The sequence below is a fragment of the Manacus candei genome, unplaced genomic scaffold, assembly GCF_025592945.1.
Source record: "Manacus candei isolate 608988 ecotype Guabito, Panama unplaced genomic scaffold, ASM2559294v1 h1tg000027l, whole genome shotgun sequence".
Classification (NCBI taxonomy): domain Eukaryota; kingdom Metazoa; phylum Chordata; class Aves; order Passeriformes; family Pipridae; genus Manacus; species Manacus candei.
This window is the reverse complement of record NW_026138075.1, coordinates 7,162,788-7,176,319: the sequence shown is the minus strand read 5'-3', so window position 1 is coordinate 7,176,319 and position 13,532 is coordinate 7,162,788. Positions and strand designations below refer to the sequence as shown.

General features: G+C 38.8%; 1 protein-coding gene across 4 annotated transcripts in view; it reads left to right on the top strand.

Moving 5' to 3' along the window:
• The window catches only part of TRPM3 (transient receptor potential cation channel subfamily M member 3), a 406,696-nt gene extending 393,864 nt beyond the window's left edge, over positions 1-12,832 (top strand). For all 4 annotated transcript variants that reach the window (XM_051789305.1, XM_051789304.1, XM_051789307.1 and 1 more), the window contains 4 exons: positions 1,084-1,234; positions 1,786-1,985; positions 3,140-3,272; positions 9,716-12,832. In XM_051789305.1, coding sequence (XP_051645265.1) covers positions 1,084-1,234; positions 1,786-1,985; positions 3,140-3,272; positions 9,716-11,165 — 1,934 coding nt within the window. In that variant the 3' untranslated portion in view covers positions 11,166-12,832. The remainder of the gene's footprint in view (positions 1-1,083; positions 1,235-1,785; positions 1,986-3,139; positions 3,273-9,715) is intronic.
• Positions 12,833-13,532: the final 700 nt, after the last annotated feature.

Here is a 13,532-nt window from a genome sequence, read left to right as displayed (position 1 = left end):
GTCATATGATGAAATTTTACAAAACGTACAGCATCGGCAAACTTTGTTTTTCATTAAGTCAGTGGAAAACTGTCATTGATATCAGTAGGAACTGCATCAGTGTTGAGCACTTTGAAAATTTCTCAGTTAAACTTTTTGATGGGGATGAGAGGAAAAAAGCAGCAGGGCTGTGCAAAGTTTACCATTTAAAATGGTTCGTATGTGTAAGGTGCTGCTTCAATTATTTTCTTGAAGAACTGATTAGAGAGATACATAGGACTACTAGGACTGAAGCTAGAAAGACATAAACTGAACCCATGCTTGCAAATGCAGATCACCTACTACAGCACATGAGGGCATATTAAAAAACAAGCAGGGAAAACTATTTAACCATGTTTTCTCTCCCCTTGCTTCAGTTCTACAACATTAATACTGAGAACATTTTGATTCCAACATATTTGTGGAAGAAACAGGTGGCATCTCTGCTGCCTACATGTCCCTTTACCTGGTACAGAAAAGACTTGATCATCTCCCCCACTGTTTCTAGGCATGCAGTCAAAAGTCCTTAATAGCAGAAAGTCATTATGAGTACGTCCTAGAGGGATTTGGGCAGCAGAGTGCACAGCAATAAATGGCTACTCTTTAATTTACTTTCATATACTGCCTTTTCCTTATTTATCACATGCCTCTCAGTCAATTTAAAAAGAACGAGTTTTCACCATTAAAGAAATAATATGCAAGCTTTTTTGCAGGATTAAACATTTTGATCATTTCATTTGCAGAGCCACTAATTACCACGAGAGTACCGTGGTATTTTAGCTGTATGCAAACAGGCAGCTTACTCACACCAAGCATGTCTCCTGCAAGTTCTGCTGGGAATATCTTGACATTCACAGTGAATAACACACAGCAAATAACAAAAACTGCAGCCTGTAAAATCTGTGATAGCAAGCACAAATTTCTTGGGGGAAGTGTCAGTGCCACTGTTATTTGGAAGATGTTGTCTTGGCAGGCAGGCCTTTATAAATATTTAAATATTTCTGTAAGAAGAACTGAAAAAGTAAGATTCATTCCTTTTTTTTTTCCCCATATCTTTGTTCCCAGCTCCTTGTGGTCAAAATGAAACCAGAGAAGATGGCAAAATAATCCAGTTACCCCCCTGCAAGACAGGAGCGTGGATTGTTCCCGCCATCATGGCCTGTTACCTCTTGGTAGCGAACATCCTTTTGGTGAACCTCCTCATTGCTGTTTTCAAGTGAGTGGCACATTGCAAAGAATGGGCTTGGGGAGGATGCACATTGTTCACACACTGTGAAGGCTGCTGAGCTACAGGCTTTGGCTCAGGGACGTTTTCAGAAAAGTGAGGGTGAGAAGGAAAGAGGCAGTAGTTTGTCTCCAGGGAATGAGGGAAATGCCAACTTCTTCTCATTGTGCTTATTTCCAAGGACAGACACCTGATGAGAATCAGGACAAATAAGCCAAAAAAATGTGAAGTTCAGTTATGACATCATTCACTCCCAATATGGAAAACAAGAATAAAAGTGTTTTATCTCAATGGATTGCTGTAAGACTCAGTGGTTGTTCACAACAGATATACACAATAACAAGATACTTTGAAAACGTTGATGGCCACTGTGCTTTGCCAAAGCACAAACTTATTATTTTGTTCTGCTTCCCATTTCTGTGACAAGGAAACATTCACCAATATTAGTGAAATGTGTCTAGTTAAGATGCTGTCATATCAACTTTGGTAAAGTACCCAAAACCATTTCAATCTGATGTTATTTTCCTCTTCTTGCCTTCTAGCAATACATTTTTTGAAGTCAAATCTATATCTAACCAAGTATGGAAGTTTCAAAGATACCAGTTAATCATGACATTCCACGAAAGACCTGTTCTCCCACCACCTCTGATCATTTTCAGCCACATGACTATGATATTCCAACACCTCTGCTGCAGATGGCGGAAGCATGAAAGTGATCCAGATGAGAGAGACTATGGATTAAGTAAGCCTTAGACAATTCATACCAATGCCATTGGTAATGTGTAATGTTTGACAGGCATGAAGACAAGTCCAGCACCTTAATAACCTTTTGAGCAAAAGAACAACTTTAACCTGCAAAAATCTTCCTTGAAGAATTTAGTTCCACCTGCACTGTCCAACCCTTTGTTCTCTTTGGAGTGGTAATGGGGCTGTGTGTTTCTGGAATTTTTTGGGGTGTTACCCAATTTGGTCCTTCAAATCAAAGGGGTTTATTTTGCCATTACTAGAGGTCTGTTGTTGCTGGAATTCTTCTTAGAGTCCATCACACTTCCAGTTTTATTTTTGAAAACACAGAGAGAACATTACTACTCTTTGAGCAAACAGCACATACTTCTGCCCAACACACTTTTTGCCTAGATAAGATGAAAGATGGTGAAAAGAAATTTTTTATACATATTCTCTCCTTGACACTGACTTAAACTGGAGGAGTAGTTTCTCCACACACTTTAATATGTTCTCCCATAGCTATGATGGAAAACCTGTCAGATTATTTTGCTAATACTTTCTCTTTTCTTCTCTATCTAACTCTTCAAAGTAGATCTCCACCTCCCTCAGTTTATATGCCAGAGGCAGGGAGCTAAGGTTGTGCATCTCTTCCCAACATTAGTCCATGCCATAGTCCACTTCTTTACAAGGAAGGAGCAGGAGACACGTGTGGTGCTGGAGATGGAAGTGCAACCAGACTGCTCTCCTCCCACTCCCATGATACTGCTGCCTGCAGATATCAGTTCTTGACACATCAAACAGACTCCTGTACCCTCAGACTCCTGTCCTAGTAGTCTGCTAGTGTCATTATATTTGTTTAGATTACAGGTGGGCTTTGGCTTCCACCATGTCTCCAGGACCAGAACAGCAGCTGTGTTTAGACCCCATGCAATCCAAATGTATTCATGTTTGCTCACCATTTGCCTGCTTAAGTGTTTCTGTATCCAGAATCATAAATAACTGAAGCCACTAATTTGGCAATTAGCAGTATCTATCTGCTTTCATATCAAAATGCCACATAAATTTTGAAGACTGCTTTTGAAAGTTTACTCCATGAATTTCACAATAAATATGTAGTTAATTTCACATGTTAATATCTGCCAAATTCACATTTCTCAACTGTTTCCACAGAGCTTTTCATAACTGAGGATGAACTGAAAAAGGTCCATGATTTTGAAGAACAGTGCATAGAAGAATATTTTAGAGAAAAGGATGACAGATTCAATTCCTCCAACGATGAAAGAATTCGTGTGACTTCAGAAAGGTGCACTTTTTTTGTTTGTTCTCATAAATTGATCTGGAAATGTGTTTCTGTTGCCATTCTTATTTTTCCTTTCTTTTTCTTGAAAAGGGAAAAATCTGAGGTATTTTTGATAAGTCTGAACTAAAAATTAGTGATAAAAGGTGGAGAATTATTTTTCTCTTTTTTTTGCTAAAGCAAATGTGTTCAAGGATAAGTTGGATAGGGCTCTGAGGAACCTGATTTACTGGAAGGTTTCCCTGACAGAGGCAGGAACTAGATGATGTTTAAGGTCCCTTCCAACCCAAATCATTGCACAATAAGTTTGAAAAAGTGAATCTTTTAACCAGTTGTGTTAGAAAATACCTCATGTAGTGAGAGACACCACTTATTCTTGCATTTCAGTTCTTAAAGCAGGACTTAAGGTACAAGCAGTCAGAACACACTTCGAGAGTAAATTAGAGTTCCTCAACAAAAATAATACTTTAGCTCTCACCCACTAGCCGTTCAAATAAGGAGCAAGCCTTGTTTCAGGAGGGCCTTGCTAGGTAAGCTAGTTTCATTGAGACCAGCAGCAATCTTGACATGGATTTTAAATGGAACAGGACATTTTACCTACAACAATGCACAGAGGACAAAAGTACTACCTTAATTTAGTGGAAGTTGCCAGTCTTCAAATCCATCAGTCCTAAAAACTCTGTTGGTCTGCCATGGCACTTGTATGCTTTCATAGAACACTGCCAAGCTCAGATTTTGAGGACAGAGTTTGTGTTTGATTCTTAGCACTTTTGCCAATAAATATTTTATCCTGTCAGATATTCATAAAACTTATGAACTAATGAATACTCCACTAGCTGAAAACTCCACTTTAATTTGAATAACAGAGGTCAGGTGAGTTGTCATTTTCATTGATTACACAAATATAACACTCTCCTCCTTATACTTAATCTTCTAGTGCTGCCCCTGATTCAGCTATGCCTAAACTATGCTTTCTGTAGGCAAGGAAACATGCTGTTAGTTTGATTCTGAAATAAATCTATACCAGGGCAAGATTGGAAGATATAGTATCCTTTAATCATCTGCATTACTGAAAACCAGAGAACTCCTAAAACATATATTTTAGAAAAGGATATTAGATGGGAAGTTAGTAAGGCATGGAATGATCTCCTTGTCATGGCCAAGGAATCCAGCTTTACTGGTCTGGAAGAGATAAATGAGAAATGAAATTATAGAGGTCTATATAATTACAAGTGCAAGGAGAGGGTGAGTAGAAATTAATTGTTTACTGTCACTCCCAGAACAAGGTATAGGGGAGCAATAGAATAATTTAACGGCATTCCAGATTCAAAATAAATGAAAAATAGATGATTTTTTTCATGCAGTAAGTAGTGGAACAGAACAAATTCTTGAAAGTTTTTGAGGTCTAAAAGAAGCTACATTCATTCAAACAGAGACTAGACAAGCTTACAGGAAAAGTAATCCAGTAAAGACTGCTAAATACATAGAGTTTATATTGAGCCCATAAAGTTTTTGAGCAAAAAATGCTTAGAAACTGGAGAATATAAGGAAGAAAGAATTGCATACCCTTCAAAGTAAGATAGTGGGCTAAATTGGTCTGTGGTCCAACTGAGTAGTTTTTTTCTTGTGTTCTGATGGTCCAGTGGTCACAGAACTGAGCTGAAAATCATAGATGCTGGTCCAAATATCTGGGCATAACTTTCCTTTTGGTGGGAAAGGAAGGAAGAGGTATGTTTGAAGATCTGTAAATGAGAAGTAGTCCAGCTGGGTCCTCCCCTAAATCATGTGAATGCTGTAAGTCCTTGAAAATTAATAAATAACAGCTGCCTTTGCACTCTGTGCTGACCCTGTTTTATAGGAAAGAGTCCTTATCTCTAATTTAAGTGAAAATCTCATAGCGCCTTGTTCCAGAATAGAGCAGAAGAATCACAACCTTTCCTTGAGCATCTTCCTTTCTAATCATTGTGTTACATCTTGACCAGCACAGAGACATGTATAATATGATCAAAAAAGACTGCACTATTTTTCTTGATCTGGCATGAAGCCACCGAAACAATCTCTTTAGTAACATTTGCTCTGTATGGACAGGTCTCGACTCTTTCAAAGCCCATGCAAAATTTCAAAGGGAGCAGGGTCACATCATAACAGTATTTGAAAAGCAAATATGCTGGCTAGAGTAGATATTATTATGTCATCTTTGGTACTCCGTGGTATCCATTAGTACAGCACTTTACAGTCTGCAATGCAATTACACTTACAGCATCCGTGTGGATGATGACATAGCTATTACCTTGATTTCAGAGCTGGCAGGCAGAAGTGCACAGAAATAGCTTTGTCTTGATAAAAGGGACTGAGCCTACAAGATCCACCCACACATAAAGAATGACAGCAGGAAGGGTCTGTGAATCTAGTGACATCTCTCTTTGGTCATAAAAGAGTTAAGTGGTGTTAGGCTCCAATGGGAATGCAGCCAGGACAACCCAACATCCTTATCTTGCAGAAACCACTGCACCTGGGAAAACTGGCTGCTCACGTAAGCACTGCTTTACCAAAAGAGGTCAGGTAAAGTACCAATATCCTGTTACAGTCCTGGGAATTGCTATCTATGTTTTATTTAAATAAAATCATTCAGCAATCACCTATCAAAAGCCCCAGTGTCCACAGTCCTTAAGGCAGTTGAAAAGGATTTTGAAGTATAAACGATGCCTTAAAAATGGACATAGTTAGACAAAGGGATTTGTGAGCCTAATTCTAGCATTCAGTTAAGAGGTCCACTTCAGAAAAGAGTGCCTTACTCCCATTAAAGAATGATTTTCATTAAATTACTAGTGAACTTAAGTTCAAAGGTTAAAAATAAATAAGCCAACATGAATGTCAGCAAAAGTTATCATCTCTCAAACTGTAATCAAAAAGGCTCATAACAGGTAATATAAAATCTAAGTTCTGATCTTTTCTGGTTACTGAATATTGTCCTCATATAGTCCATGTTTGTTTCACTATTAAAAATTTTTGAGCTTCAGCAGCACACCTGGATGCATGTTTTATATGTAGCCTCCTCTTTTTCTCTTCTCATTCTGTTAGGATGGCTTGGCACCTTCTAATAAGTTGACTAAATCTTGCTGTAAGGAAAAGCATAGATATAAAGGAGGCATCATACATGGATACTGTGAGATTTGCTAAAAGGTTTATATACTCTTCTGAGTATACATGGAGAAAAAAATCCAAAGCAAAACTCAGACATTCTTATTTTGAAATAGTATTTTAATTCAAAACTGTTCCTCAAGGAAATACAGGTCTAGCTGTCTATTCACTGAGTTAAAGTATATTTTCCCAAGAATATGCGAAAATAGAAAAAATCACTTATTCAAAAATTTTAAGAACCAGATTATGGCTGTATTTCTCCAGAACACATTCTCCTACATTCACAGCGTTTGGCTGATGTGAAACATTTTATCATGTTTCTAATAGGTTTATTCTCAGATCATGGTGCTGTTCTGTATGATGAATGAGTACAGAACTGAACATCTAATTAATACAAGAGAATATCACTAAAAGAAATAATATTTGTTAAAAATTCTGGAGTGGCCACGTGCAATATATAACTAAAGATGACTAAATTAAACTAATAGCTTTAGGTTTGAAGGAGATCATCATCTCTCAAGCTTTCTTTTTGTGACTAAAGTTATATAGTCAGAGCTCATCAAGTGTAAACACATGTATGTACTTCTCAGTTCTCTAGGCACATCACTAGTTAACTCTGGTTTCTCATCCCAGACTGCACTGCCCTTATCTTGTTACATTTCTCTATAAATTTTCCCCTACTATCAATGCAGTCACATCTATGGTCACTTCCATAGCAACCAACAGACCACACAACACCCTCTCTTCACCTTATCTGTGACAATACCACCAGGCTTGCACTCTGTGCCTCTGACAGTAGCTGATAGATCATGTTTGGGGAAGGAAGAACAAGCACGTGAATATGTACCAGCAAGGTAGGACTCTAGGTTCTCCTAAGGATGCATTAGTTGTGTTCAGTAGTGTTGCATAGCCCTCACATGAATGTAGGATGCAAAACTTGTCTCACAGTTCTACTCATATACAAACTGGCTGTGTCTGTATGAAAATTATTTCACTTGTGTACAGCTGTCAAAGCAAGAAAAAAAAACAAAACCAAACAACCAACGTCAAAACCAGATTATCCACTTAGCTTCACAGAACATTATAAATTCATTCCAGTTCTTGGTAACTGTTGCTGCAGTCAGAGGGGGGTTTTTTGTTGTAATCTGAGCATTCTCCACTAAAATCCAAAGGTTTCTCAAATTGCTTCTTATGTGTCACAGCCCTAAAATTTTGTCTGTTTGTAATCTTGGAGCAGTTGTTATAGAATCTGAATGTGGGGTGAAGGACTCAATTATTGGCTGATAAATATTTCAAAAGTATATTTGCTTTCATAAAATAGCAGTTCAGATAAGTAATAGTATGAGGGGAAATTCAACTGCTTCCCATATAAACTGCTCTCACTATGGAATTATATCTTGTGCTTGTAATAACATTAATCTGTTTTGTTGGAGAAGCTGGTAGAACTAGAAACAGACTGGTGTCTAAATCATAATGAGAAGAATGAGATTCCTTGAAGCTACCAGTTGATTTCTTAGCAGTGATTACCTGATCATTCATCTGTTGAAGTCTGATGATGGCAATACAGTTACTGCTTTTTGATTTGCTGTGCTTGTGCTTTCAAAACTCACAAACTTCAACAGAAAAAGCCTGTATCTCGCAGGAACGTGCAACTTGCTGGAGAGAGCAGAGTCACACTCTTACCTGTCCTCTCTTGTGTGGGCAGGTTGCTGTTGGTCATCACCCCAACGTAGTCAGATTTCAGTGTTCACCAGCAAAAGTGGTGAGCATTACGTAACAGGGCGTAAATGCTGCAAAATATTCATTCATTGCTAAAATCTGGTTTCCTTCTGGGCAAATAAGAGGGTTTATGGTGTTGTCAGTATCAGATCACTTGTCCTGTTGAAAAATTAACTAGCAGTAGTAGAAGATTATATTTATACCATCAGAAATCCTGGCAATTATTTGTGTGCCTATCAACAGAAAGTGTGCCTATTGACATTTGAGCACGAATTGCTCTAACAGGCAGAGTGTAAGAGACTTGTGAGGAGAAAACCATGGAAATTGTGCCATTTGGTATTTGTTGCTTATCTCTTCATTTTCCAATGTATACAGCAATGTGGAAAACCGGAATTGTAATCTATCAATCAAAGATAACTACATAAATTTGTGGCTTTTAGTACTTTTTTGGCAGATAGTGGAAGTCCCAGTCTGCCATAGGGACTACAACCAGAGAAAAATTATGCAAAGAAAATTCATATGTGCTAAAGGAATTTCATTGTTTAAAATTGTCAGACTCCACATAAATCATTCACTTGAGACATTTTAGAAGCCAAAGAATTGAAATGGTTGAAGGCCATTGGCACAGATTAGTACACAATTCACCTAAAGTTGAAAACATTTTAAAATGAGACAGATCAACAATGTAGAAAAAATATACTGAAGTTTAAATTAAATTAAATTGCATATATTGAATCTTACATTCAATTACCTCTTACTATTTTAACTTAGTTTTTTATATATATATATTATTATATATATTTATATATATATTACAAGAGCAGCTAAAAAATTGCTTTAAAATCCATCATTTCAATCCCTAAGCTATTACCAGAGACTACCCAAAGCACTATCACAGTAATGGAGCAATCTTAGTGTGTGTGTCCTGTTGTAGGCTGTATTTGCTTTGATCAGTGTTCTCTTCCTGCAGTTTTCATGCATATTTAACTTGATATAATCTATATTCAATAAAATAACTGATATATTTTTTCTATAAATCTGAGCTAAAAATGAATCAGCAAACAAAGAAACTATCTGCTTAGGTCCACATAGCACTAACTGGTGTAAATCTGGGGCAAATACCAGGAAAAAAATATTACGTTAGCCACCTTCTATGGCATATTGCCTGTTTTCCTTACTTCATTTAGTTCTGCAGTTAGCTGCACTGGTCCTGCCCGTGGCACAATTGGAGACGTGTCATCTGCTATAAGTATTATTCATTCATAACAACCTAAGTAGAAGCTGTGACAGAAGAGAGGCAGTAATTCATGGTAACATTTATGTAATATGTCCTGTCCCTAGGATAAGTCACACCCAATCCTCCTCTCTGCATTATGCAGCAGGTGTCACTTGTTTAACCCACTGGAGCAGTTTCCCAAGCCAGTGGTATTTGCTTGTGGAACTTCTTCTAGCAGGGTTTTGAAGCAGATGAGGTAGTGTAGGTTGCCTTGGGGTTTTGAGACCTCTTCATTGTCAAAAATTTTGGTGACCTGTTAGCTTAACATCACTGCTTTGTAGAAATTAACCTGTTTAATTCTTCCCTTTTTAAGGGTAGAGAATATGGCCATGCGACTAGAAGAAGTAAATGAGCGAGAGCACTGCATGAAGGCTTCTCTGCAGACTGTTGACATCAGGCTTGCTCAGCTGGAAGACATGATGGGACGGATGGTGACTGCCTTAGAAAAAATGACTGGCATAGAGAGAGGTGAGACAACTAAGATACGATCCAGGACCTCATCTGACTGCACGGATGCAGCCTACATCGTGAGACAGAGTAGCTTCAACAGTCAGGAAGGAAACGCTTACAAGCTTCAAGAGAGCATAGATCCCACAGGAGAGGAGTCCATGTCCCCAACATCGCCTACGATCACACCCCGCATGCGAAGCCACTCTTTCTATGCAACAAATATGAAGGACAAGTGTGGGTTGGAAAAGCTGGAAAGCATTTTTAAGGAAAAATCTCCAAGCCTGCATCGGGCAATCAGTTCCCACTCAATAGCAAAAGAAGGAAAGCCTCCATTAGCCCCTACAAGCACTTTGTCAATCGCCCCAGACTCCAGAAGACCTTCATCTTGTATAGACATCTATGTTTCTGCCATGGATGAGATGCATTCTGACACAGAACCTCTCGAGAGCTCCATAAATATTCTTGGTCCCGGAGATGCAGCTCTGCAGGCTCACATAGCCTCTTCCCTTTTAGCTAGCAGTGCATACATTAGCAGTACACCTGGTGAAAAAATTTCTGGCAGGAGTCTTGATTATGAGGAAACCTCTGGAATAGAAACAAGGGCATTTTCTTCAGACTACTCACAAATCACCGACTGTCAAATCCCCTGGGATTCAGATCCTCCCTTGTATCACACTTTAGAGCGATCTAAAAGCAGTCGTTACCTGGCTACAACTCCATTTATACTGGAGGAAACGCCCATTGTGAAATCTCACAGCTTTATGTTCTCTCCATCTCGGAGCTACTTCAGCAGCCTTGGAGTCCCAGTCAAAACAGCAGAGTACACAAGTATTACAGATTGTATAGACACAAGGTGTGTGAGTGCTCCCCAGGCCATCGCAGAGAGGGCCAGTTTCCCAGGAAGTCTTGGGGGCAAAGTGGAAGACTTGGGATGCTGCCACCCAGAGAGAGAAGCTGAACTAAGCCACCCAAGCTCTGATCATGAAGACATTGAGGCCAAAGAAAAGAAGGGAATCCCTTTATCTCCTCAAGACAGCAATGCTGCAAGAACTCTGGCCAACAGCATCCCACTTCCAAAAATAGAGCGAGCCAACAGCTACTCTGCAGAGGAGTCCAACATGTTGTATGCTCAGCACACGCGGAAGAGCTACTCTATCAGTGACAAACTCGACAGGCAGCGAAACGCAACAGGCCTGCGGAACCCCTTTGAGAGGAGTAAGTCCTCCAGGCCAGAGAGCAGAGGGGACAACCTGTCCATGAGGAGACTGTCAAGAACAGGAGCCTTCTGCAGCTTTGAAAGCAAACACAGCTAGGCTTAGACAAAGCTCACTGGCAGTCAAAGGGTCATCTGTTCTCCAGTCCATTTGCTCAGCAGAATTAAAACCAAAAACCTTCACGTTACCAAATGTCAACTCCAGTTGGCATTAGCCACCGGTCAAGGGAGCACATTGTCAATCTCAGTATCGCCCACTGAGGTACTGCATTTTGACCCAGTTGACATTTGCACTTAAGGAAAAAGGGAGGGATGAAAGCTTTACAACGACTTCGGTAAACAAGAGGAATAACAATCCCCCTTTTTGAAGTCAGAAGAAATAAATTAAGAGGTATAAATAAATTAATAAATATCTGCCTTTTATTAGAAGGCATCCTAAAATCTTTGATCATTATTCAAGTTTTTAAGATGCAGAAATTAACTGGCAAAAAGAGATGTACAATTTAAATGTTCTCAGCTTCAATCACAACCTCTTTTTCATCTATTTCACCATTGTGATGACTGCTGAAAAGCATTTGTTATTTCTGTAGGAACTGGCAGCAAACAAGACTCCCAAGTCCCTTGCATCCCACACTTGTGGAAATGAAGAAAGGTGAACACGACAACCATAATGTTCACTTGTCTCCTTTTATATCAACTTCTAGTGCCACAGAAAGTTTGTATTCTGAAGAGCAGAAAGGGAAATGAAATGCCTTTTGTACTGCAACTTAAACAGAAGGAGAATTTATGCTAAAATATCAGGTGATTTCCTGTATAAAACAGGCGTTCTAGATTCTAGCACAGCTGAGCAAGCTCAGGATGAATGTAATTAAGCGGAATAGTATATATTTATTTTTTTACCACATGTTGTCTCACTAAATCAAAGGATGTGATGGAACAGTAAGAAGAGGGTTATCAGAGCAGAGCATGGTAATATTGTCAGGTTCTTACTGCTCCGTTTAATTATGTACACAAATTGGGGAGATTTATGCACCACACTGCTATCGGGTTCTTCTTGCTGTTCCATTTGAGCTACCGACTTTTCACATCATTCCCTCAACTAAAAATATACACCTTTTTTTTTCATGTGTACATAGCTGTATTTGAACATTTCAAAGTATACAAGAATTATCAAGCAATCTGAATCCAGATTCATGTAATTAGACTGGAGTTGCTTAAAGGAAAATGTTTTTGTCAGAGGACTGGAAAACACTAAAATTTCTATATGCTTCTAAGGTAAGTTAAAGAACCAAAGTGAAACTGCAAGTGTCTGTAAAGAGCAAAAGCCATCAGTTGTGACTAGGCTTTCACCATTCAGCAGCTTATGACACAATGAGCATTTTTTATAGGAGGAAGTGTGTATGAATAGTAGTGCAGTGATGCATTTTGGTTGAAGACAGTTGTGACTCCACTGAGCTGACCCAAGGGTCCACAATGTCAACCAGACTTTCGAACTTCTCATGAGAAGGTGTCCCAGGTCACAGGTGGAAGGGTATGCAGAAGACTGGAAAAGGGTAGAGAAGCATAAACTGCAACTGGATCAAAATTTCACATACTTTTGAAGGCGAAACATTTAAGCTTTTAAAGAGTTGAAGCTAGTGCTATTAAAAATTAAAATATCTGTACAATTACCAACAGCTGTGTAGAACCAGCTCCTTTTTGTTATTAAAAATGAATACATGAGTGGGGTACATACTTCCCATTATTTAAATGGGAATTATCTTTCAAAGGCACCTTTGAGAATGCAGGCTGACTTTTTTCACCGAGTCTTCACACTGGGAGACTCTGAGCACCATCTGAAAACTAAGTCTGAAAGGCAACAAATCCAGACAGAAAATAATCATCAGCCTCAGGAAAAGAGGCAAAGAAGGGGAAAACATTTAGGTAACAAGTCACTGCGTTGGAAAGTTCAGGAAACAAAGAAATGCAGCAAGGGGATGTTAAGAACAGTGTTTCATACTTCCTGCACCAGTGTTTTCCTTGCTTTCTTCTATTTGTTCAGGCTTTCAATGAGCTAAACTCCACCAAGACAGTGTGTTTATGCAATTGCCTTTCAGCCCATGTGCAGCATTACAGTCACATGGCAATACTAAGAGAGGTCAGAAACCTTTCTGTGCATTATGAAGCATGCTTGTGGCAGGCTGATTGTTGAACAATAGCAAAATGCCCAAGGGCAAAGGAACTTTATTTAACAATATGCTTCAAATGTGCCAACTTCTGTTAGCAGCCTTTTCCTAAGGCTTCTCCAAATATATCTATCCTTGGTGAGTAGAGGGGGATATTCTCACTTTGTTTTCTTTTGTTATTTTTATGAATGTCTGCTAAAACTATTGTGGACTCTTTTATTTTCACCATATTACTGGCCTACTCTAGAGGAATTTCAGATTCATTACAAATTCCTTATCAGTGCTTAGTGAATTAGTTCAAG